Raw genomic sequence first — 24,725 nt, 5'->3', positions numbered from 1 at the left:
ACCCTGCCTTGTGCTGTAGTGACAGTCCTTCTTCCCCTGCCGCTGTCCAGCACTGGGATGTGAAAACTGTCAGCAGGTGGCATGTCCTTCCAGACCTTTTTGCATCTGGCCTGTTGTTCGCACAATGTCCTGGGGACCCTCCTTGTTCATTCTGTTCCTTTTATGGCCCAACCATCCCGTTTCTTAGAAAATTGCTTCCTTTCGCAGTTCAAAACCTGACAGCTCTGATTTATAAGATTTTGACTAAGTTGTTGCCACTTCAGAGTCTTGAGATGGACTTCCTCAAAACTAGAAGCATAAAAATGTAGTCAACATGTATTTTAGAGGTCGTGTTATTAACATTCTTCACTATTGCAATTTATTACCTATAATGTTCTTTCTTCTGCAGTCAGAGAGAAAACACATCGAAGGAGAAATGACAAAATGTCTCCTGGTGTGTCTGTTTTCTCATCTTCCTAGAATGGGGTTTAGAGAGAGCCTTGCTGGCTGGATGGCAGAGGGGATTCGCCGTGTCCCTGCCCTGGCAGCCCAGCCCTGTGGGTCCTTTTTGTGGGTGGAGCCTCGCAGGCACTGGGTGCTGGCTATCGGTGCTGGCAATCGGGGAACAGAGCAAGGTGTGTGAGATGCAGCACCTGGATTTGTGGTCCTCCGTGTACTCTGCATGATAATTGTGTTGAATGGGGACGGTGGGAGTGGGAGACAGAGGCAGTGAAGACTGCTGGGGCCCAGTTGATGTACTGGCTGAGCACTGGTGAGAGAAATGGTGACAGCGAGCATTCACTGAGTGATAACTCTAGGCCGGGAAGCCTACTGAGTGCTTTTCATGTTCCACCTTAATGAATCCCTAAACAATCCCTGAGGCAGACATCACACTATCCTTCACTGAAAGATGAACAAACCGAAGCTCAGAGAAGTCATCACTTGCTCAAGGTCACACAGCAAGGAAGTAGTGGTGCTGGAGTGGGGAATCTGCCCCAGAACCTCTTGTTAGTCATGAGAACCTATCACCCTGAACTTGTGTGATGGAAAAAAACAAACAGTCTGACAGCCCTTGGTGGCCAGGCACTCAGCCCTCCACAGTTCCTCTGTCATCACAGTAGCGATACCCACCCAAGGTATCCACACATTCTGCTTTTGGACTTGGAATCTGGAGGATTCTTACGGCTAATCAGAATGTGTTTAAGTAAAAGCATGGTGAAAATGGCAGAAGGTACCACAGCATGAGGGCATTGATAATGATAATAGAAGGAGGCAAGTTAAGGCAGAGCGGTTTTCTAGTTATTTCTAATTGACAGTAATAACAGTGATCACCAGCATGTGGGGAGTGCTCCCTCTGTACCAACCTGGGTGCTTAGTGAGTCATTTAGTCCTCCCAGCAATGAGGCACTAGAATCATCCTCATTTTAGAGGTGGGCAACTGAGGCCCAGAGAGGTTAAGTAACATGCCCAAGGTCACACAGCTAGTAGGTGGATTAGCTGGGACTGGAACTTGGACGGGTCCAGTGCTTAGTCGCTGAAGTCCTTTTCCCACTTCTTCCCTCACACCCTCTCCTATGGCCAACCCCAGTGGCTCTTACAGAACTTGCTGGGGGCCTCCCCTTACAAAATGGTTCTCCAACAAACTGGCAGAAGAGCACAGCACAGTGTGATGTTTCTGAAATCTACATAATAACAACAGCACAAAAGCAATTACTGACCACTTATGGCCACCCTAGTCCCATCCAGGTGCTTTCTGAATCATCTTGTTCTGTTCTCATCGCAGCCCCAAAAGGAGGTTCTGATTGTCACCATCCCCATTTTATGGATGAAAAACCTGAGACTCAGTGAGATTAAACAACTTGCCCCAAAGCATGTTCTTAGTTGGCAGCCACCTGTGATTGAACGCAGGGGTCTCCGAGGCCACGTGCTCTCATGTCTGCGCATTAAGGCTGAACAAGCACAGCTGGACATAGGAGTCAGAATACCTCAGGGTAGTCAGGCGGCTTTTATTTTATGTTGGCAGGGGCTCTGTCCATGTCCATCTGCTTCAAGTTCAGTGCTCTTTCCATTCCCAAGGACAACAAATGTGTATCTTGTGTGCCAGCACCGTTGATTTAGTGTGGCTGCAGAAGTGTTTGTACAGTGTGGTTGCAACTGGGCTCTGCAAGGAAGAACGCTTAGCTCAAGTGAGGGTTCGCTCAGGAGTGTCTGCGAGAGGCAGGAAAGGGGATCTGTGGCCAAGATGGTTGCATGTGTGTCATCACCACGTGAGAGCATGGGCCTAGCTCAACTTTAAATAAAATTATTTAAATAAGAATGTGTGACTAACGCTGTGCGTCAGCAAGAAAGTGTTGTTTGGGGGGAAACTTATAATAACAACAATAATAACAGTAGCAGCCATTTCTCATACTTACTGTGTGCCAGCACTGTGATGTCATTATCAGGCAGTGTCACGTGCTGGTTAAATGCAGACACTTTGGAGTTAGAATTCCTGGCTGTGTCACTTTATCTCCCTGGACTCAGTTTTCTCGTTGCAGAGCTGGGATAATAATACCTCTAGGAACGTGTCAGGATGTAGCCAGTGAATCTCTATAAAGCACTTAACACGGATAAAAGTATTCAAAATACACTGGCTTGAAAAAAATATTCTTGGTTTTCATTATAACCCTGTAAGGTAACTAACTAGCATTAGTTCTGCTTGTGGAAGAGAAAAATGGGGCTGAGAAAGTGGGAGGGATTTGCCCAAGGTCGCCTACCAGGAAGGGGCTGGCTAGGGTTGCAGGACTGGCTCTGGCTTCGAACACCCAGTGATGTCGTTTCCACCATGGGTCCTGCCTCCCAGGTGAAGGAGCAGTCCTTGTGTTGCCCCTCTGGGATGGAATAAACGCAAGGCTGCTCCTGCCAGCTCCTCGCTGGCATGCCAGCTCTGGCCCCACAGAGCCCGTTTGGGGCGAATCATAGCAGAGCAGACCCTGATTGCTTTGGGGACTTGAAAATCCCCTGGCCCTTTAAGCAAGAGGTGGGACAATAACTTTCATGTGATCACTGAGCTCCAGCTCAGACAATAGGCTTGCCTCGTGTCCAGAGCTTTACCTTGGGATGCCTCTCCCTAAGGCGCAGTGGTTACCTTGAACTCCTGGGTAGGGGTCCATGAACCATGAGCCTCAGAGGTGGCGTCTTGCTTCCCTTCCCAGGGACTGCGGAGGAGGATTTGTGCTGCCTATAGATTCCAGACTCTCTAAAAAGAAATAATAATACCACCACCTATGTCCTGGGTACTATATTGTCAGGACACAATGAGCTAACAATGCATGTAAAGCCCATTGCCTGGCACACGATAAGCACCCCCAAAACGGGAGCTCTAACTGTTGTGAGTGATTTTCGTTATCCACATGCACGTGGACGCTGGTGGGTGAGACTGGTCTGTAATGGCATCTGAAAGTGTCAGGTAGCTGATGAGATGAGTCTGCACTGAGGATGAACAGCTTTCCCAAGAAGCTGGGAGGTGATTTCTTTCCTGAGAAACCCGGCACCTGTGGGGAGACTGTTTTAGCCTCTCCCCGCTAGCTGGACCACATTCTCCATCCTTCATAGGATAGATACTCTCTTAGCTGGATTTGTGAACTGGCCTCTGAATGGGTGTTTAATAAGTTACAAACATTTGAGTTGCTTAGACCTACCATCTGGATTTTAAAGGGGCCCCTGCTAGGGCAGTAATTACTCCCAGGCAGGCTACTGTCCAAAAGAAAAACGCGTAGTTCCTACAGTGAGGCCCGTTAGAGGAGGAGTCCAGCTGCAGCTTACCTTGGTCACAGGGAAAAGTGGGAGGCTTCTTTCAGGTGCCCAGGGCCCTGTGAACCCTGCTGTCCATTTGAGGCAGATGGTCGGCAGGGGCTGGCTGCGGACTTCCTTCTAATCTCCTTTCCATGTGGCTGCGTGAGGCGCCTGGAGTTTCTGAGTGGTGGCTGACTCATATAGGAGGGTTGTCAGTTGCCTTTCTGGCTCCACACGTGGCCATGCCAAGGTCATTGCCAACGCATCGAGGATGTGCATGGTTTGCTGGATCTGAGGTCAGCCTGTTCCCTTGTTCATTAGGGCGTTTACTTGGTCAGCATCTTTCAGAAGTGAGGGTGTGCAGCCACCTGGGTGGGGCTGCGCTCTAGAGCTATTAACCCAGACCTTTTGGGGGAATTTTGTTTCTTTCTAATTTTAATTTTTTTCTAGCTATTAAAGCAATAGGTTCAATACATAATACACACACAAACATACAGAAAGTAAAAGGACCCAGACATCATGGCTCCTAAAGTCAACTTTTATTAGCATCTTTGTTTTAGATATAATTCGGGTATCATAAAAAATCATCCTTTTAAAGTGTACAGAGTAGTGGTCTTTAGTATATTTACCAAGTTGCACAACCATCATCACTATCTAATTTCAGAACATTTCATCACCCCCACTCAAAAAAATTCCTGTACCCATTAAGCAGTCCCTCTCCATTTCTGTCTCTATAGATTTGCTTGTTTGGGGCATTTCATATCAGTGAATTATAGTATATGTGGCCTTTGTGTCTGGCTTCTTTCATTTAACATGTATTGGTAAATTACTTGTTATGGCTGAGTAATGTTCTCTTGTATGGCTATTCCACATTTTGTTTATTCCCTCGTGAGTTGATGGACATTTGGGTTGTTTCATCTGTTAGAATCTTGATGTACCTTCTTTCATTCCTTGTTCTGCACATTTTTACACGATTGGTATTATATGGTGTATACTATTTTGCATCCCACATTTTTCACTTGCCTTTTTCCCATGTAATTAAAAACTTCTCCTAAGTGCAATTTGTGATAGCTGCGTGATAACATTCCATCTTGTGTCTGAGTTATAATGTACCTAACCATTCCCTTGAAATCAGGTGTTTGTTTAGTCGTTTCCAATTGAAATGAGGTTTGAAAAGGTGCAACAAATAAGAGAAACCTCAGAGGATCTTTCCAGAAGAGGTTAAACCGCCTCCAAGCCTATCTGTGCCAGCAGGCTTCTGAGCCCCGTGGAGGATAGGAATGAGTTATCCCAAATTACTTAGAGACATGGATTGGACTGGGTGGCATACAGAAGATGCTTCTCCAGGGTGGCATAGCAGAGTAGCCCAGCGCCCAGGCCCACTCTTCCCAAGACCCCAAACATTGAGGGAGATGTTTCATGTCATGCCCTCCCCCCACATATTTTTACTTTTCTTTTTAGGATTTTTTTTTCTCTTTGCCCTCAACAATATGGTCTTCATATACAGTCAGGAGAGCACAGAAAATGAATAAAGAGCTTGAAATTAAAATTGCCCGGATTTCACCACTCAGAGGCAACTCCTATGAACGTTTTGGCAGATTCCTTCCCAGCTCCTTTAATGCAGTTAAAGACCACATTAGATGAGCACCTTTAAGATCATATTAAAACACCTGAATTCAGAAGTAAAGCATGTTCATTGTAGAGGATGTAGCAAATCCTATAGTTAAAAACTAGTACAACAGTGTTGCTGTATGTCCTTCCAGAGTTGTGCTTACATGGAATGCGATGTGGATAAAAATAGTTCAGGAAAAGCAGGATCAGACTATATGCTTTCCCCCACCCTCCAGGGCAATGCAGCATTAAGATCCTTCCATGGCAGAAAGACCTTTGCAGAATATGAAGGCACCGAGTGGTGTTAAATGATCTCATGTTTGTTTTTTTAAGAAGATACATATATTCATTTGTACATACATAAATATGTGAAGAGTATTCCTGGGAGAATGCCCAAGAAACTGTTAATAGTGGTTACTTCTTCATCTCATGCTGAGACCTCAGATGGTCTGGGGACCTAAGATGTGTTTGTGAGGGTAGGGAGCTTTAGGGAGGCAAGATTTTTAGAGTTTGTATATACCTGTTGTTTTTTTTTCATTGTTTGACTGTTTTTGCTATGTGCTTATATTGGTTTTGTAATTTTTAAAATAAATTGGAAAACATCATTATATGTGATTAAATATTTTACAACATTGTTTTTTTATGGCTTTATGGTATTACTGTATGGATTTAGCATATGATATTTGATCGATCAATTCCTGGAATTTTAGGAAGCATCTAAATGATCTTTGTAACTTCTTGTTTTGTATAACCGTGATGATCTTCTTGGGATTAATTCCTAGAAGTAAAGTTGCAAAGGTTTTTGCACCATTTTGTCAAGTATGTCTTAGCAAGTTTGAACCAAGTTGTGCTCCAGCGGGCAAAGTGCCAAGGTGCCCTGTTAACCCTTCCTCACCCAGATGGGCTGGTGGAGGCCTTCTGGTTTCATTTCTGTTGGGCTATCCATAAGTGTATGCCATGTTTGAGCACCACTCATGTGGCAGACAGAATAATGAGCCCCAAAGATGTCTACATCCCCAGAACCTGGGAATATGTTAGGTTATATGACAAAGAGGAATTAAGATTACAGAAGGAAGGTTGTAAGATTACAGAAGGTTGTTAATCAGCTGACCTTGAGATGGGGAGATGATCCTGGATTGTACAAGTGGACCCAGTGTGATCATAAATGTACTTAAAAGTGGAGCAGGGAATCAGAAGAAAGAACCAGAGAGATGGCCACGCGAGAAGGACTTGGCCTGACGATACTGGCTTTGAAGGTAAAGGAATATGGCCAACAGTCAAGGAATGTGGTGGCCTCTAGGAGCTTGGAAGAGGCAAAGAAATGTACTGTGCCTGAGAGCCCCCAGAAGGGAACTCAGCCCTGCTGACGTCTTCATCTCATCCCAGTAAGACCCATGGCAGACTTCTGGCCTCTAGAACTTAAGGATAATAAGTTTGTGTTCTTTTAAGTCACTAAGTTTGCAGCAATTTGTCACAGCAGCTGTGGGAATCTAATACAGTACATACAATATCCCCATCACCGAGCACAATGCTGGTCCATAGGAGGTACTTGATTGTCATCTAAATGGTTCAATATATATACTCACTTGCCGAGTCTTAGGTTCGAAAATAGGTTCATTTGTTCCGTAGGTTCCGAAATCTTAGGTTCCGAATCTTAGGTTCCGAAAATAGGTTCATTTGTTTCTGCTGGCATTCACACCCCACCCCCATCCTTATTGATTTAATAGAACTTTTTGAGTGACTAAAACATCAAAGTCATACAAAAAAGGTAAACTCAGAGTATCACCTCTATCCTGTGTCTCTCCTACCCACTCTCACCCACTCCTTGCAAGGCACCAAATAAACCAGTTTCTGGTTTATTCCTATTTCTTTGTGCAAAAATAAGCAGGTATGTGTATACTTTCTCCCTTTTTATTCAAAAGGCAGTGTGCTACAGATATTCTTTTGCACTTTAATTTTTAAAATGTAATAATATCCTGGAAATCACTTCATGCCAGTGCACAGAATCTTTGTCACTCTGTTTGTCAGCTGCACAGTGCTCCACTGTGTGGCTCTATCTTTACTTTCTTCAACCCCTCTCCTCTGTGTGGGCATTCAGTACAAGTACAAACAATGCCACCATGAGTAACGGTGTGCGTATGTATTTTCTTACTTTTGGAAGTGTATCTTCAGGATACATTTCTAGAAGTGGGATTTCTGGGTCAAAAGGTAAATACATATATAGTTTGCTCAGTATTGCCAAATTCCACTCGGTAAGTGTTGTTCTGTCCCAACTTCTCACCAGCCATGCATGAGCAAGCCCGCTTCCCCACAGCTCACTGACAGGCATTGTCAAGTTTTCAATTGTTTCCAATCTGATAGGTGAGAAATGGTATCTTGATGTAGCTCTCTATATTTTTGCAATTTTCTTATTATGAGTGAAGTCGAATGTCTTTTTGTTATTTTTTTATGTCTTTTTTGGTAACTTTTGCATGTCTTGTTCCCTATTCTTTTGCTATTACAATTATGGATCTCCCCCCCCCCAAATGTGAGAATTCTCTCTATACTAGGGCTAATCAGGCCCATATATATGATGATATAAATGTTTTCTCTTCCATCGTCATTTTCTTTTGACCATGCTTATAGAGTTGTGGGTTTTTTTTCAATGTGGAAGTGTTTTACTGTTACTTAGTTTAATTATCAGTCTTTTATTTTGTTGAATCTGAGTTCTCCTTAGAGAACCTTTCCGTGTGCCATGGATAGAGAGAATTTTACCCATTTTTTTTTCTTTTAATACTTGTAAATACATTTTTCCCTTTAGATCTCTGATCTGTTTGCCATTTATTCTGGCGTAGGATGTGAGATATGGATTCAATTTTATCTCTTTCCAAGTGGCTACATAGTTATCTCAGTGCTGCGTATTAAAAAGCCCATCTTTGCCACAGTGATTTGTAATGCCGCCTTCATCATATACTGCATTTCCATGTGTCTTTGGGCCTATTTCTTGTCTGTTCCCCGTCTGTCCCCCTGTTCAGGAGTCAGTGCCACACCGTTGGAATTACAGAAGCATTAAAGCAGGTTTTAGCATCTGGTACCTCCTCATGAAGCCCTTCTCTATCAGGGTTTTCATAGCCATTCTTGCATTTTTATATTTGTAATTAAAAAATATCATTTTAAAAAAATAATGGATTCATCTTAGAGCAATTTTAGATCAACAGAAAGATCGAGCAGAAAGTACAAAATTCCCATGTACCTCCTCTCCCCGACCCTGCCCACATACAGTGTCCTCTAATATTACATCTTGCATTAGTGTGGTACATTTATTACTATGACGAGCCAATATTGATACGTTATTATTAACTGAAGTCAATAGTTTACATTAGCGTTCGCTCTTGGTGTTTTATGAGGTCGGACAGTTATGTTCGAGAACTCATCCTTTAAAAAGTGCTACATGCCTCATTGCTGAATATCACTATGGTCACCTTCGAAGTACTCCCCTTGGGAAGCTATGCACTGATGCCAGCACCTAGTCCACCCTTCAAAGCAATTTTGGAACTCTTTCTGGAATGGCCATCAGAGCTGTCGTCATATTACCCTTGATGTCCTGAATGTCATCAAAATGTCTTCCTTTCAATATTTACTTTATCTTCGGGTAAAGAAGTCATTGGAGGCCAGATCAGGTGAGTAGGGAGGGTGTTCCAATACAGTTATTTGTTTACTGGCTAGGAACTCCCTCACAGACAGTGCTGTGTGAGCTGGTGCATTGTCGTGATACAAGAACCATGAAATTGTTGGTGAAAAGTTCGGGTCGTTTTCATCTTTTTCATGCAGCCTTTTCAGCACTTCCAGATAGTAAACTTAGTTAACTGTTTATCAAGTTGATACAAATTCCTAATGAATAATCCCTCTGGTATCAAAAAAGATTAGCAACATCATTTTGACTTGGTTTGGACTGACAGAACTTTTTTGGTCATAGAGAATTGGCTGACTTCCATTATGTATTTTGGCACTTTGTTTTAGGGTCGTATTGGTACACCCATGTTTCATCACCAGTGATAACATGGTCCAAAACATCATCTTGCCTCTCCAAAAGGTCTTGGCAAACTTCGACTCTCCTCTGCTTTTGTTCATCTGTGAGCTCCTTTGGGACCATTTTTGCACACACCTTTCTCATGCTAAGATTTTCAGTTAAGATTTTCCTAATTGTTTCTCTATCAATGTTTACTTGGTCTATTATGCTTCTTGCAGTCAGCCAATGATATTGATGCACAATTCGATGAATTTTTGCAATGTTTTCCTCAGTTTGACTCGTTACTGGCCGCCCTGACCTCTCTTCATCAGTGACACGTTCTCTCCCCTCAGAAAAATGTGTAATCCATTTGTACACTGCCGTTTTCTTCATGGTATTATCCCTATAAACTTGGACTAACATGTCGCTGATTTCACTTCCACTCTTCCCAAGTTTAACAAGAAATGTAATGTTTGTTCGTTGCTCTAATCCAAGCTCAGACATTCTCGTGATGACACACAAAAACACGCAACCACAATAATGAACGCCACTCAGCAAGACACCGCCACACGTCGACACGCACACAGCAGTGAGACACTGATAGACCAAGGTTATGAAACTTTCCCGAGCAGTTTGTACAGTGCTGCCCAGGTGGCGAGTTCGCACACTTAATTGTCAGACCTTGTAAATAGGATTTCCCCTTCTAGCACAGTTTCCAGCTAGTCACTGTTTGTTTATATGAAGGCTATGGACTTGAACTTGAGACCTCTGATTCTTGCAGGTCTGTGGAGCAGCACAAAACAGGTGTGAGGCCTGGGTTCTAGGCCAGCTTTGCCCTGACGGACTGGCCCCTCACCCTAGTTTTCTCTCTTCCAAAATGAGAGGCTGGATAAATGTGCACCATTTTCCAGAATGTAATTCCAGCCAAAACAAAACTGTGATTTGTGTTTTTACCTCTTTGCCTTCCACTGAAAAAATCAGATGCTCTTTTTCTGCTGCAGTGCAGAGCCGCGCTGGGGGTATCCAGCTCCCTACATGCCCTGGCCTTGTCAAACTTAACCTTTACATAAATGGAAAATGGCTCCTGCCTGTCTGCAGAAACCAGAAGGGGCAACGGCACTAGCTTGTGTGTGTATGTCTGCTCATCGTTCAGTTAGTCGTTTATACACTCGTTCACTGATTCTGTCAGGCATTTGTCAGAGGCCTCCCATGCGCCATGCAAGGAGAATGTAGCACATAAGCCCTGAACTCAATGCTTACAGCCCAGTATGATCTCAAGACATGATGAGGAGAACTATGGGGTGTGCTGCAGGGTGTTCGGAGCAGGGAGGGGGATACCTGCCTTGGAGGGGGTAGTCAGAGAAGGGCTCTTGGAGGAGGTGTCATTTGAGTTGAGATCTAAGGGTTGAATAGCAGTCATCCAGGTAAGGAATGGAAGAAACAATCTTTTGGGCAGAGGAACAGCATATGCAAAGGCCCTGAGGTAGGAAAGGGCTCTATCTGTTCATAGAATTGAGAGATGACAAGTGTGGATAGATTGGGAAAAGCTGGGGGATAGAAATGTAGATGGATTAACAAGGTAAGTCCCCTCTTAGGCTAAGTAAAGGAGCCTAGAAGTCAGCGGGGAGTTTTAAGAAAGGGGTGGAAGCTCAGATTTATAGTCAAATTGATTAAATCGATCCCTTTGCTACACAGGGAGGTGTATTAGGGTTCTCCAGAGAAACAGACCCAATAGGATAGATAGACAGACAGACAGACAGACAGACAGACAGACAGACAGGTAGATAGATAGGTAGATACGATGTTTCCCTGAAAATAAGACCTAGCCAGACAATCAGCTCTAAGGTGTCTTTTGGAGCAAAAATTAATATAGGACCCGGTCTTATTTTACTATAAGTGTGGGTATAATATAATATAATATAATATAATATAATATAATATAATATAATATAACATAATATAATACAATATATAATAAATATAATTAATATAATATATAATACAATACCCTTATATTAATTTTTGCTCCAAGAGATGCATTAGAGCTTATTGTCCAACTAGGTCTTATTTTTGGGGAAACACGGTAGATAGATACATACATACATACATACATACATACATACATAGATATATAGGTACAGATAAGAAATTTATTATAGGAGTTGATTTGTGCGATTATGGAGACTAAGAAATACTATCTGCTGTCTGCAAGCTGGAAAACCAGCAAAGCTGGTGGTGTAACTAACTCAGTTCAAGTTCAAAGGCCTGACAACCAGGGGAACTGATGTTGAAAGTCCAAATCTAAAGGCCCCATAATCGGGGGCCAGTGGTGTAAACTTGGTCTGTGTCCTAAGGCCTGAGAACCAGGAGTGCCGATGTCCAGGATCAGCAAGAGGGATGTCTGAGCTCCAGCAGACAGGGTGAATTCACCCTCCCTCCGTCCTTTTGTTCATTTCAGGCCCTCAATGGATTGGATGACGCCTGCCCACATTGGAGAAGGTGATCATCTTTACTCGCTTCACCAATCCAAGTGCTAATCTTTTCCAGATACCCTCCGAGATGCATCCAGAACTAATGATTTCCCAGCTCTCTGGGCATCTTTCAACCCAGTCAAGCTGACACATAAAATGAACTGTCAGAGGAGGATGGTCTGAGGGATGTTGAGGGTGGAAGCAGGGAGGTGGGTCAGGACGTCATGCAAGTGGTCCAGGTGAGAAGCTGTGGTGGCCAGGGCCAAAGTTAGTGGAGATAAAGGGGAGTGAACGGATTAGAGATTCTTCCAAGGGGAAGGTAAAATCTGGTGGGCATGATGATGGACTGAATAGATTTGGGGGTTTGGGGCTTGAGGCCTGAGATGGGGAGCCCCAGACGAGCACTGGTTGGAAGAGGGATGGGAGAAGGTCAGGGCTTCGGTCTGGGTCATGATCAGTGCAGCAGCATGTAGTGTCGTGTGGCTATCAAAACAGAGCAGCTATGACTGGGGAAATGAATTTTTAATTTTATTTAATTTTAATTAATCTAAATTTAAGTAGCAGTGGCTGCTGTATCAGACAGCACAGATACAGAACATTTCCATTATTGCCGAAAGTCCCTGTGACAGAGCTGGTTTAACATGCTGTTGAGTCATCTGAGTTGAAATGTTGAGTGGGCAAATAACGAGTCTGGGGCTCTACTTGCTTGCTGGGTGTCCTTGAGCAAGTGACTTCACCTCTCTGAGCCTCACTACCCTCATGTATAAATCAGGATGCCATTCCACGCCCCTTGTCGTGCTTATTAAGTTTAGAGATGAATTGTATGGGGTAGCTGACCCAGTGAGGCACTGAGTGTGGGGGGTGGGGGGGGTGGACTGCCGTTATTCCTCCTGGATTTGACTTTTGTAATTGCTCTGGTTTGTTTACTTGGGAGTGGGACTCCTCTGTGGGAAGAACTCAGAGTGGCTTCTCTGCCCTAGCTCTGACCTTGACTCGACCTTGCTTAAGTCCTTTTCCTCTCTCTGGGCCTCAGTTTTTCCATTGATGACCTGGGGATTAGAATAGGCCTTCATTAAGGGCAGCCCATATCCTGAATAGAGTAAGCAAGTACTGACAACGGAAATGCCAATGTCAGAAGAAGGAACCAGAAGGAAGCAGGAGTCCTCATGGACGTTGGTATGCATTGGCTTTGCAGTTCCATACATAGCCTTTCTGATTGGGTTCTGCCATGTGAAGGTACCAAACCTGAGAGGGTTGTATGCAGGACTCACCGAGACCCTGCCCTTCACTCCAGCTTGCTCCAGGACACTTCTTAGCTTTTATCTTTTTTTTTTTTTTTTTTTTTTTTTTTTTAATACGGACAAGGTTTACTAACTTATGAACTGCAGGGAAAAACGAATGTTGTCTCATTAAAACTGCATTGCTCACTTGTATTCCTCCCCCTCCCCCCAAAAAACAGCCCATTAAAATTTCATACCTGACATGGAAGACTATTAAAGATTTATAATTGCAATAAAACTCTTTAATAGAATTTGAATTTGCATTGTGCTAATACTACAATCAGTGGGATCCTGATTTGAGCAGCAAAATCCATTTTAATCAAGCCTTGGGGAGACATGAAGACGGCCCTAAACCAGCTTCTTTCAGGCTCCTGGAAGGACTGGTTCCTGTCTCCCAGCTTAGCACATGGATCAAGTTGTCGGCTGCAGGTTTCTCTCCTGATGACCTCTGGCGAGGGTGCTCGGAGCTACTGCCATCCTGCCACAGGTTCTTTTGGCTCACTTGTTTTCAGTTCCTGCGTCAGGCATGAATAGAGTGTCTACTGTGTGTATGGCAGGAAGCCCAGAGCTGAGAGGTCACCTAAGAGATGGAGGAAGAATAGACTGGCTTCTCGTAAAGGCAGGATTGATACTGGTTCCAACAGGGGCTTTGCAGGATGACAGAACAAAGGCCAAATCCCAGAACTTGTCACTTCACGTCCAGCCTCAATCTCCTCATCTGTAAAATGGGGATAACAGTATGTCCTGCCTGAGCATGGTCAATATGTATATTGGTATGTTGAAGCTGAAGTCAGGGCCTAGGGAAGAGTCAGGTAGAAAGGTGAGGGTTATGGCTTCATGAGACTCAGGAGGCAGAATCACAAGGTTTGGTTGGTGAGTGACTGAGGGATCACTCAAGGGATAAGCCTGGTATTTCAAAAGTGCACTAACATTTATTGAGCACTTACTATATGCTACATACTGTTTTACGTGCTTTATAGGTATCTACATAATAAATATTCATTGAGTATTTACTAAGCCAAATGCTGTTTTAGGTACTGGGGATACACTGGAGAGTTTATTAAGTCATTTAATCCTAAAACCTATGAGGTAGGAAATGATGCTATCCTTAGTTTCCAGAGAAGATAACTGAGGCACAGAGAGGTTAGGAAAATTACCCAAGGTCACACAGCTAATAAGTGGCAGAGCCTGGGATTAGACCCAGAGGGCTGGCTCCTGGGTCTGTGCTCACAACCACACACCAGATGGCATTTAGTCTGCATAAGAGTTGGTGGTCTCATTCCCATTTTGAGGGAAGGAAGGCTTAGACCAGTAAAATTATTTTCCCTGGGTCTCTTAGGGAATAAGAGGGGACCCTTCACCGAGGTGGGCTCACTCCCAAGCCTGCTGAGCACTTTCCACTGCTCCAAGACCTCCTCAATGCTCCTGTGCCGCCTCAGACCCAGCGAAAGTGAATTCCTGCTTCCTGGTGGTTGGGCAAGTTCAGGGGAAATCAGTGGCCTGCCCTTGCGGAAGTTCCTTCCTGCTCTCCTCGGAGCGTCCCAAATCTGAGCCTGTCACTCAGTGGGCTGTGGATGATGGAGGAGTCTTTCCTCAGCCTTGAAATGAAGGGCATTCCCATGGTCCAGGCTCCACTCCTCCGTCACTAGTGATAAATAGGATGCCGCGGTGACAAATAAAATAGAGCCACCTTTATTCGTTTATCCTTCCGTGTCCTCCCCATCGGCGCCCCGATGGCAAGCCGAGCAATATTAGACACTCGATCACTGTTTGCACCTGTCTCTCCTTTCTTTAGGGGGTCATGTCCCAATGAGTTCTGGGCAGCGTGGCTGTTTTCTTGGTTAATTAGCCTGAGGGTCTGGGCTTTGGCCCCAGACACATTCCTGTGCTTTCTGGGCCTCAGTCTCCCCATCCACAGGAGACCCCTTGGAAGGCCTGACAGTCACAGCACCTTTGCCTCTTTACTTTTTGCCTTGTTGTCCCATGTCGTCTAACTCAGAGCTGGCTTCAGAGGGTAAGAAAAAGTAACATTTCAGAGCTCTTAGTTTTTTGGGGGGATAGGGAAGGGCCAGATCAAGACCTTTAAACGTGCCACGTCTAACTTTACATTGCACAAACCAAAGGAAAAGGGGAAGCAAATGGAAGTGAGAATGGGAGAGTAGGAAGAACAATCTCTCTCTGCCCTTCACCATTTACTAAGTGTCGCCCCTGTGTCAGGCACAGTGCTGGGATAAGGGTGGCATGGGGTCGGGGGTAGGAAGAATGTGAGAAAGCTGGGCCCCAATGCTGGCTCATTCATTGTTCACTTCCTGGCATGGCCAGTGACCTTGAGCAAATCACCTGACATCTCAACCTGTCTCCTCCATTTGGAAGGAAAGCAAATGAAAAGCTACTGAAAGCCTCTCATGTGGTGTGTCAGGCTACGTGCCGAGTCGTACCATTTGATTCTCACAGCCACTGGGAATTGCTGGTAGTATCATGCCCATTTGCCAGATGAGAACACTGAGACTCAGGCTGTACTTGAATGCCGTGCATGGCCACATGGCTATTATGGTTGGTTGAATGGCTTCAGAACTAGGGGCATCTTTATGTTGCACCATAGGGATGGGACTCGATAGCCCACTGTCCCCACGGGTCTGCTGTGAGTAGCAAGGGGACACTAGGTTTATTTGAAAGTGGTTTGTGGACTCTAAATAACAGTGAGTGTGCAGACACCTGTTCTGAAAAAGCTCCAGACCTTGGGAAGCTTTTCAGCAAGTAAAGAATATAAGAGAGAACAGGACACAGAGAAATGGGAGTAACTCAGACCAAGCCAGGTGCTGCAGAGGGCTGTGTGCAGACCCCGAGGCCAACTCCATCTAGAACAGGAGGAAGAAGACAGGAGAGGATTGGAAAGAGTTTGGGAAGATGGGCTCACATACCCCCATTCAGTTGGGGTTTTCCAAGTATGACTACTATTTCATGCCTGTTCCCCAGGTGGGTCGCACGTGACGCCCACGCTGCCGCTCACAGATCTGCTAAGGATGTATTTATTTAACAGACGTGAGGGGGGAATGCGACTAGCAGAGCAAACCTGTGATTTCGCTGATATTAATGTTTCAGATAAGGCAGAAGCAAGTGGTATGCTGGTCATTCACAGGACTGCTTACATGACAGGTGCCAGGCACAGGGCAAGGGACAAAGTGTGGAAACCATAGCACTAAATCAGCCCCCACTTCAAGAAGCATTGCTCCAGAGGTTACTGACACCCCTACCCCAGGGTTGCCAGATTGAGCTACTAAAAATACAGGACGCCCATTTAAATTTGAGTTCCAGATAAACAACGAATCCTTTTTTTAGTATGCATATACCCCATGCAGTATTTGGGACATTGCTGCGGAGGGCCAGGTAGATGTTTGTGGAATTGAGTTCTCCTTTCCTTTGTTCTCCTGGGGTCTGGACCTGTAAGGAGAAGCTTGCCCACAAAAGGATGTCCTCACATATCTCATCTCTCAGATGCTACTTTCTTTAATTAAACTCTGGGATGAAATCATGTGTATGGGGTAGATTAAAATTGATTCCCTTCACTTAGCAAAAGCCAAAGCTATTGAGAGGGATACTAAAAAAAGCGGAGCACTTCAGCAAATGAAAAGTGCAGCCTGGGCTCCTGGTGTGGAGGGCAGCTGGGCAGAGGGGAGAGCTGGAGCCGCTGCTTTCCCCGGAAGGCAGGGACTTGAGTGCACGTGGGCCCAGCGGTGGGAAGTGAGTTTCCCCTCCACTCTCTAGTCTTCACCACAGTTCTGCTTCTTAGCATCAGGGAAAGCCGGCTGGGAGTGGGCTTCCAAGGCAAGATGGGAAGTGGCAAAATCCATACCTTCACGCGTAAGCAACTGATTGAGCACTTGCTGGATGCCAAGCAGGTCCTTTCCAAGGCGTCCAGCTGCGGCTGCCTAAGTGCTCAAGGACCCACGGTTCTCAGTAGGGAGCTGAATGAGGCAGACAGAGAAAGAGAACGGTGCTACTGCTGGTGGCAGGGGAAACAGACGCTGATGACTGTAGGAATGTGGAGGACAAGTCTGGGCTAGCACCCCCTTTTTACACCCGAGGAAACTGAGGCACAAGCCCCCGTGGATTCGCTGGAACTCATACGGCATGGAAGTAGCAGAGCCAGGATTTGAACCCCCGTGTGATAGTCTGTTGAAACCCTTAACCATACCTCTTTGCTGCTTCCTGGATTGTGGGGGGTCATTGGAGGTTTTTAAGCAGGGAGAGATGTCATGAAAGTAAAAAGTTGAGGAAAAATTAACGTGGTGCAAGGTCTGAGGCCAGTTTGGATGTAAATGCCTTGAGGGGTGCTGGCTCAGGGACCCAGGCCTAAGGAGGCTGGGACCCAGGTTAGGGGGCCCGAGGGGCCGGAGGAAGGTGAAGATTGGGTGGGTCTTCCTGCAGGATCTGCTCAGGGGAATCAAGGCAGAGTTGACCGTGGGGGTGGGTTTTTAGATCCGGGTATTTTGGGCAGGGCTAGGGAGTGCTGGGAGGATGGTGTCTTTGGACCAGCTGGATTTGAAGTGATGGCACATGTCCCCAAGGAGAGCTCCTGACAGCAGCCCAGTAGGAGAAAGTGTCAGGGCCTTGGGGCCAGCCTGACCTGGGTCTGCATCCTAGCTGTCCTCTCCGCTAGTTCTGTGACCACAGTCGATTTACTTACCCTCTCTGAGCCTCCGTGTTCTCTCTGCTGAGATGAGAGCAATGATACCTACTCTGCAGGATAGTAAATAAGAAACATATGTAGAGGGACAAACAAGGCAACTGGCACACGGTCAGCATCTGGTAGGTAAATAGCAGTTTGAAATTTGGGTCCTCAGGTTGCTATAATGTGCTGGTGCAGAGATGGTCCCAAAGCTAAGAATGGAGGGGAATGGGTGTCTTACTTTTCATTCATTTGATGAATTTGTATTGAATTCCCACTGTGTGCTGGGCCCTGGGGATACAGTGTGGAGAGGCTGATGGGGGAACCCAATTATAGCACAAAACGGAGCTCATTCTCAACTAGGAGCAGCGTGAAAGCAGGAGCGGGTCTGTCTTGCTCACATGGAATCCCAGCACAGAGCCTGGCGCATAGTAGGTGTGCATTAAGTGTTGCTGAGTGGGGTCATGGAGGCAGAGATGCACAGGGCCGTCTCTGAGCATGGCAGTGCTGGTGCAGAGGGAAGACGGAAAGTCTGAGCCACACTCTGTACTGGAAACTCCCCAACTGCAGGCAAGGTGTTAAAGAAAGACAGGAAACCGGGGACCAGGGTTTTTGGTTCTCAGCCTCATCATCACATCTTCTTTTCTCCTCTTTTTCTTCCAAATTCTCATTTGGCTCACCTTTTCCAAATCTTGCTTTGAAAAATGCTGGAAAACCCCCCTGGGGGTTGATCACGTGCCATCCACAGGCGGGGAAACTGGGGAGAAGAAGCAGCAGCCTAAGTAACTAGCATTATGAGGCTGCCCTTCAGGGCCACAGTGAGGGGGTGACCCAGGCAGCTCCTTCCATGCCATGGACCACAGTCACCACATCTGTGACAAGAAGAGAAGCACCGGACCCTGCGTGTTTAAACGTGTTGTAAACCTTTCAGACGTGCCTATCTCACTCAGCATCTTCCCATCCAACCTCTTCTATTTTTGTCACACATTTATTTTTATTGGAAGCGTAGGTTGTTTTGTTTGTTTGTTTGTTTTTCATTTTTTATTCCTTTCATTAAAAAAAAGTGTTTTTGCATTTCAAAATAAAACTCCCTGCTTGTAAGAATCTAAGCAATCTGTTATTGCTTTAATGGGAGGCTGGTTTTCTCATTTATTGTTCTTTTTCTTAAGTAAATTAAAATGTTCTTTACATCTTAAGGTAATAATAAGAATGCATGCTTGAGGGGAAAATCTTAACAAGGTGGAAACATAGAAGGGAATAATAGAAGAACACCTTCATGCCACTCACCTCATCCTAGCCTTCATGCCGCTCACTTCATCCTATCCCCTTATCCTTCTCTACCCCAGCCTCTGAGATGACTGTTGTTTTCTGGAGAAGGGGATCCTTGGGATTCTCCTTGTAAACCCACCCCTTAAAGCCATTGCTAGGTCAAAGGGAGGTGGCCCTTTTTAGTGACAGGAGCATGGGCTTAGGATCAGGACAGGAAGTTTGGCTCTGACCTTGACTTGTTTTGTGTGACCTTCAGGCATCCACATAACCTTCCAAGCCTCAGTGCCCTCCTTGGCAGGCTGGCCAGGAGAATTGGGATTGGGGATCGGGGATCGGAAGCCCCTGGCATGAGATGGTATCCTGCAAACAGCCTAGGTAACTGTGTTGTATTATGGTCTTGGCAGGTTGGGGACCAGATTCTGGAGGTGAATGGTCGAAGCTTTCTCAACATCTTACATGACGAGGCGGTCAAGCTGCTCAAGTCATCCCAGCACCTCATCCTGACGGTGAAGGACGTCGGGAGGTTGCCCCATGCCCGAACCACCGTGGATGAGACCAAGTGGATTGCCAGCTCCCGGATTGGGGACACCGCCACGAACTCGGCAGGGTCAGGCCGCACTGCTTACTCTGAGCTGCAGGACCCCAGGCCGTTTCTGAAAGCCAGTTTTGGCCCCCCCTCCCCTACCTCTGCCACATCCTGAGCTGTAAAGATTACACCGGTTCTCAGAGCTTGGGGTCCCAACATGAGAGTCCATTTTATTTTCGGACATGACCTTGGACATGTCCTTCTCCTCTCCTGGCCTGTTTCCCATGGAAAGCTGAACTGCAGGATCCAGCTCTCTCATTTTTTATTTGCCTTAGGCAAATCATTTAACATTTTTAGGCCCTTATTTGCTTTGTTTGAAAAGTGAGGGTCGTAACCCCTGCCCCCCTCCCAGATCTATGAATGAGGATGTGGTGAGTTACTTGGGTGAAAGGGCCTTGGAAATCATAAAATGAGATTGAGTTCCCAGATGGATGAATAATTGCTAATATTGTAATGTATCACCTTTGGATTTCCATCAAAAGTCTCAGACTGGTTGGTGGCCCACCCAGGCCACTTTCCTCCCTCCCTCGCTCTTTCCCTCCCTCCCTCCTTCCTCCCTTCTTCCCTTTTCACCTGCACAGTATTAAACATTTTTAAAATTAGTTGCCAGCATTTAAAAAGATATCAGGTTTCCCTGCTAGGAATGCAGCTAGGAACTGCATTCCTAGCTGTTTCTTAAAAATCAGAAATTCTGGCGGCTTGAGCCCTCGTTTTTTTCATGAAAACATGGGCTGGAGCTGCATTGCGCCCAAGAGTTGCATCTCCAGAGCTCCAATTCACCCGTCCCACCCTCCTTAGGACTGGCCTGACCCCAAGGCCTCAGGTTTGTTGCCCCTTATTCTCTCCGCTCCTATGTTACCTACCTGGTCCTATAGGGTTGAAAACAACTCAGGGATCCGCCTTGCCTGGTTTTAAAAGTGCTGTTCCTGTGGTTGAGCGGGGGTGGCACCCATCTGTCCTGGGATTCATATTCCCTTGAGTAGCCCCAGCGAGTGGCGACCACGGTTCTCTCAAAGCTTTGCTCATCCCGCTACAGGTCAGCTTTCCCCTCGCCCATGCCCTGTCTGAACTGCTCAGACGTGCTCCTGAACATGCTTGTCTTTCTTGATAGGTTTCCTGGGGATCTCACCACAGAAGGGACAGACAAGGTAGGGTCTTTCTGTCCGGGGTGTCCTTGGCTTCTTCTTATCTGTCATAGTGAGGGGAGCTCTGGGCCCGACAGAGTTTGTGAGCGACTGACATCCATGATCTCTTCCATTGGGGCAGCCCGCTGCCTGTCCGTCCACCCTCTGTTTCACACACGTCTGTGAGTGCTGCCAGGTTCCAGGCACTGTCCCAGACACCACCCCAGACACCGGGGTTAATAGCAACAAACAACAGATCAGATCCCTGCCCTCATGGAGGCCACCCCCAGTGAAGGAGATACACATGAAACAAAACACACCTACACACCCATCTAATCATAGAAGATATTCTGTGCCATCAAGGCAAGGTGCTGGGTGCTATGTGAGAGACTAGCAGGGGGGACGCCTAATTTAGATGGGGGTGGGGAGAGGGCAAAGGCTGATGTGCTATGTGGGCTCTGAAGTGAGTGTTAGGAGTTACTGAGATCAAAGCCCGGTGCAGGGGCCGGAGGGGGCTGATTTCCTCGGTGGGCACAGCATGTCCCGGAACCCTGAGGCCGGCAGAGGGCCTGGCTATTGGAAAGAGGAGAGTGTGAGGGAGTGCAGGGAGCGCGGGGAAGCTGGGACCAGAGGACAAGTGGGATGGCCAGGTCACACAGGGCTTTGTGGACCACAGAGTAAGAGGTTTGGCAGCTAACCGAAAATGATGGGATGCCGTTGAAGGTCTTCAGCAGGGAACAAGATGAGATTTGGGTCTTTTCAGAGAGAGGCAGAGGGGAGAACGGATAGCATCTTAGACACAGCTGATGATGATAGAGACAGCGGCAGGGAGGGGGTGGTGTGTGTGTGTGTGCTGGTCTGAGCTGTATTTTGGAAATAACATTACTATTATCCCCAGTTTACCAAGGGAAAAATTGAAATGTAAAGAATGAAATGGGAACCTTAATAATATGGCTTGCCTCTGAATGGTTGCAAGGATCTGATGAGATAACGTACATAAAAGTGCCATGTAGGCCATAAAGCCCTTTGCAACTGAGGGAGGCCACATACCCTGAGAACACACCGGTCATGTCTCCTGCGGGTTTGAGGGTCGGGCTGAGGCCACTGAGAGACCCACCCTTTCCCTCTGCAGTGTGGCTGCTCGCCTGGCCTGGCCTCTTGGCTCCAGAGCAGCTCAGAATCCCTAGGTCTCTGTCTTCCTGTCTTTCAGCTTGGATTTTACAAGGGGCCAGCCGGTTCCCAGGTGACACTGAGCAGCCTGGGGAACCAGGCGCGCGTGCTGCTGGAGGAGCAGGCTCGGCACCTGCTGAATGAGCAGGAACGCGCCACCATGTCCTACTACCTGGAAGAGTACCGCGGTGGCAGCGTCTCCGTGGAGGCCCTCGTCATGGCCCTGTTTGAGCTGCTCAACACCCACGCCAAGGTAACCTGTGCCCCTCCTCCAGGCTGGTGGGGCCTGGCTTCTGCTTGTCTCCAGGGCTGTGCGTCCTTCCCTGCCTCCTTTGGTCCCCCTCCTGTACTGAAAACCCACAAGGGGTCAGGCTTAAATAGAACCCTGGACAGAGACTGGTGACCGAGACAGCCCGCTGCCCTGGGGAAGCCCGCAGACTCCTGGGGAGACAGTCAATTAAAGTCCCCCGTGATTAGGGGAGCCCTAACACAGTGGCTTCTAATGCTGAGTACACATTTACAATCATCTGGATTGCTCTTAAAAAGTGATGCCTGGGCCTTACCCTGGGCTGGCTAACTCCACATACCTGTGGGCGGGAGCCGGCCACCAGCAATTTTTACAAGCCCCCAGGTGACGGCTGTGCTGCCAGCTTTGAGAACCCTGCTGAACAGTTTCCAAAGCTGCATGAAGGAAGGAGTGATTACATCCACTGGGAGCAGTTACATTTGGGAAGACTTCACTGAGGATAAAGCAATTTGGAAAGAACTAGGGGGGCATTCTAAGTGGAAGGGGCAGCCATGGGCTTGTGGCGTGTTCAGGGAGTTGCAGTCATGCGTACACGATCACATGCCAGGGAGGAGAAGAGTCAGATGATGCTGGCCGGGTGTCTAGGTGAAGATATTTGGATTTTCTTCTGTGGGCAGTGGGGAGCCACAGAGGGTTCAAGAGAGGAGCCCAGTGGGCAAATTTGCATGCAGGTCATTTGGGACAGCAGGGGGCCACCTGCTGGTGGAGCTCCCTGCTGAGTGCCACACTTGTCCCCACCTCCAGTTCTCGCTCCTTTCTGAGGTGAGAGGCACCATCTCCCCCCAAGATCTGGAGCGTTTCGACCACCTGGTGCTGAGGCGGGAGATTGAGTCGATGAAGGCGAGGCAGCCCCCAGGCCCTGGGACTGGAGACACCTATTCCATGGTCTCCTACAGTGACACGGGCTCGTCCACAGGCAGCCACGGCACCTCCACCACCGTCAGCTCCGCCAGGGTAAGTGCTCTGGCCCCGGCCCTGGCTCGATGGCCAGCAGGGGAGTAAAGATACAGTTGGCCCTCCGTACCCAGGGGTTTCACGTCTTGGATTCAGCCAACCGTGGATTGAAAATAATTTGGAGAAAAAACAATCCTAGAAAATTCCAGAAAGCAAAACTTGAATCTGCCATGTGCCACGCACTATGCTGAAGCCACACAAATGCTGCGACGTGTAGGCAGCCCCTGCTGTAGCCTATATGCAGATATGGGTTATATGCAAATACTATGCCATTTTACATAAGGACTTGAGCGTCCGTGGATTCTGGTATTTGTGTGGCTTCCTGGAACCAATTCCCCACAAACACCGAGGGGCAACTGTGCTGACGTTGCAGTGAGACCACTTACCAGCTCTGCTTGCCTTCCTGATCCTGAGTTTGTTCACCTGTAGAAACCTCGTAATTGTTGAGTGCCTGCTGCGTGCCAGGCCTGGACGCTAGGAGACAATAGATGTGGTTCTGCTGCGGAGGGCTCCCAGTTCGGTGGGTTGGGCTGGGGGTAGAAAGGTAAAAAAACACAGGCGATGAGACAAATATTTAAAATAATGACAGTCTGTGGGAGTCTCCCATGAGAGAACCACGCAGTGTACTCATGGCAGTGGTCATGGTATTTGGGTCTTCCCTGAGACACGTCCTCTTGTCCTGGAGCCCCAGCCTGATTCTCTCCCAGACTCGTCAGCCTCCCACCCCAGAAAAGCATCTGGTCCATCTCAGGGCCTGATTCTGCCCCCAGGATGCTCAGAGGCAAATTAATCCCAGGAGGCCTTGCAAGAAAGGGGCAGAGAAAATGCCGTATTATCCATCATGGGAAGCAACCAGTTATGATCGCCTCTGTAGTGGGAAGAGCCAGGCGGAGGTCAGGAGGGCTGGCTGGGCCCCATACTCTCCTTTCCTGTGGAGCATTCCTCACCTATGGAAAGGAAGGGGAAAGTCACGTTTCTTAAGCATGTAGCTCCCAGACACTGAAACGGGAGCTCCCATGGGTGGAATCCCAATTAGACTTGGGACAGACGTGGTTAGTTGTCCTGTTGGAGAAGGAGGAGCTCTGAGGGTGTGGTGATGTCCAGGGTTGCTGGCAGAGGTGGTTTGTGGGCACAGATGAGCTTGCAGCCACCGAGAAACAGCCCTGGAACATGCATGCCTTTCCTTGCAGATCCCAATTCCCAGCGTGGCTTTTTTGTTTTTAGCTCTGGGGCTTGGAGTTTCTGGGGGACCTTCTACTCCTCTACCTCCTACTCCTACCATCCAGAGTCACCTTCATCCTCGTTCCTCGTCCCTTCCTGGACTGACCGGGAAACTGCTGTGCATTCCTCCAGGTTCTGGATATGGTTGCAGGGGAGACATTGTCATGCTTCAGGATGAGCATGTCACTTCTGGGGAACGGAGGAAGCTGTCCCCCTGCTGGGGCTGCATGTTGGACCCTGTGCGTACTCTCTGATGTACATTGATAATGTCCAAGTGGGGCTTCAGGAGTCACAAGTCACTGCTCTGAAACCCGAGGGGACA

The 24,725-nt window shown here is 47.1% G+C and overlaps 1 protein-coding gene across 6 annotated transcripts in view; it reads left to right on the top strand.

Annotated features, from left to right (window-relative positions):
• Positions 1–24,725, top strand: part of WHRN (whirlin) — an 83,224-nt gene that overhangs the window by 40,018 nt on the left and 18,481 nt on the right. For all 6 annotated transcript variants that reach the window (XM_081065153.1, XM_081065152.1, XM_081065151.1 and 3 more), the window contains 4 exons: positions 19,446–19,648; positions 20,739–20,775; positions 21,962–22,174; positions 22,973–23,182. In XM_081065153.1, the coding sequence (XP_080921279.1) occupies positions 19,446–19,648; positions 20,739–20,775; positions 21,962–22,174; positions 22,973–23,182 (663 nt within the window). The remainder of the gene's footprint in view (positions 1–19,445; positions 19,649–20,738; positions 20,776–21,961; positions 22,175–22,972; positions 23,183–24,725) is intronic.

This window comes from Rhinolophus hipposideros (genome assembly GCF_964194185.1).
Source record: "Rhinolophus hipposideros genome assembly, chromosome: 11".
Classification (NCBI taxonomy): Eukaryota; Metazoa; Chordata; class Mammalia; order Chiroptera; family Rhinolophidae; genus Rhinolophus; species Rhinolophus hipposideros.
Note: the sequence above shows the minus strand (reverse complement) of the source record. Positions and strands in the feature narration are given on the sequence as shown.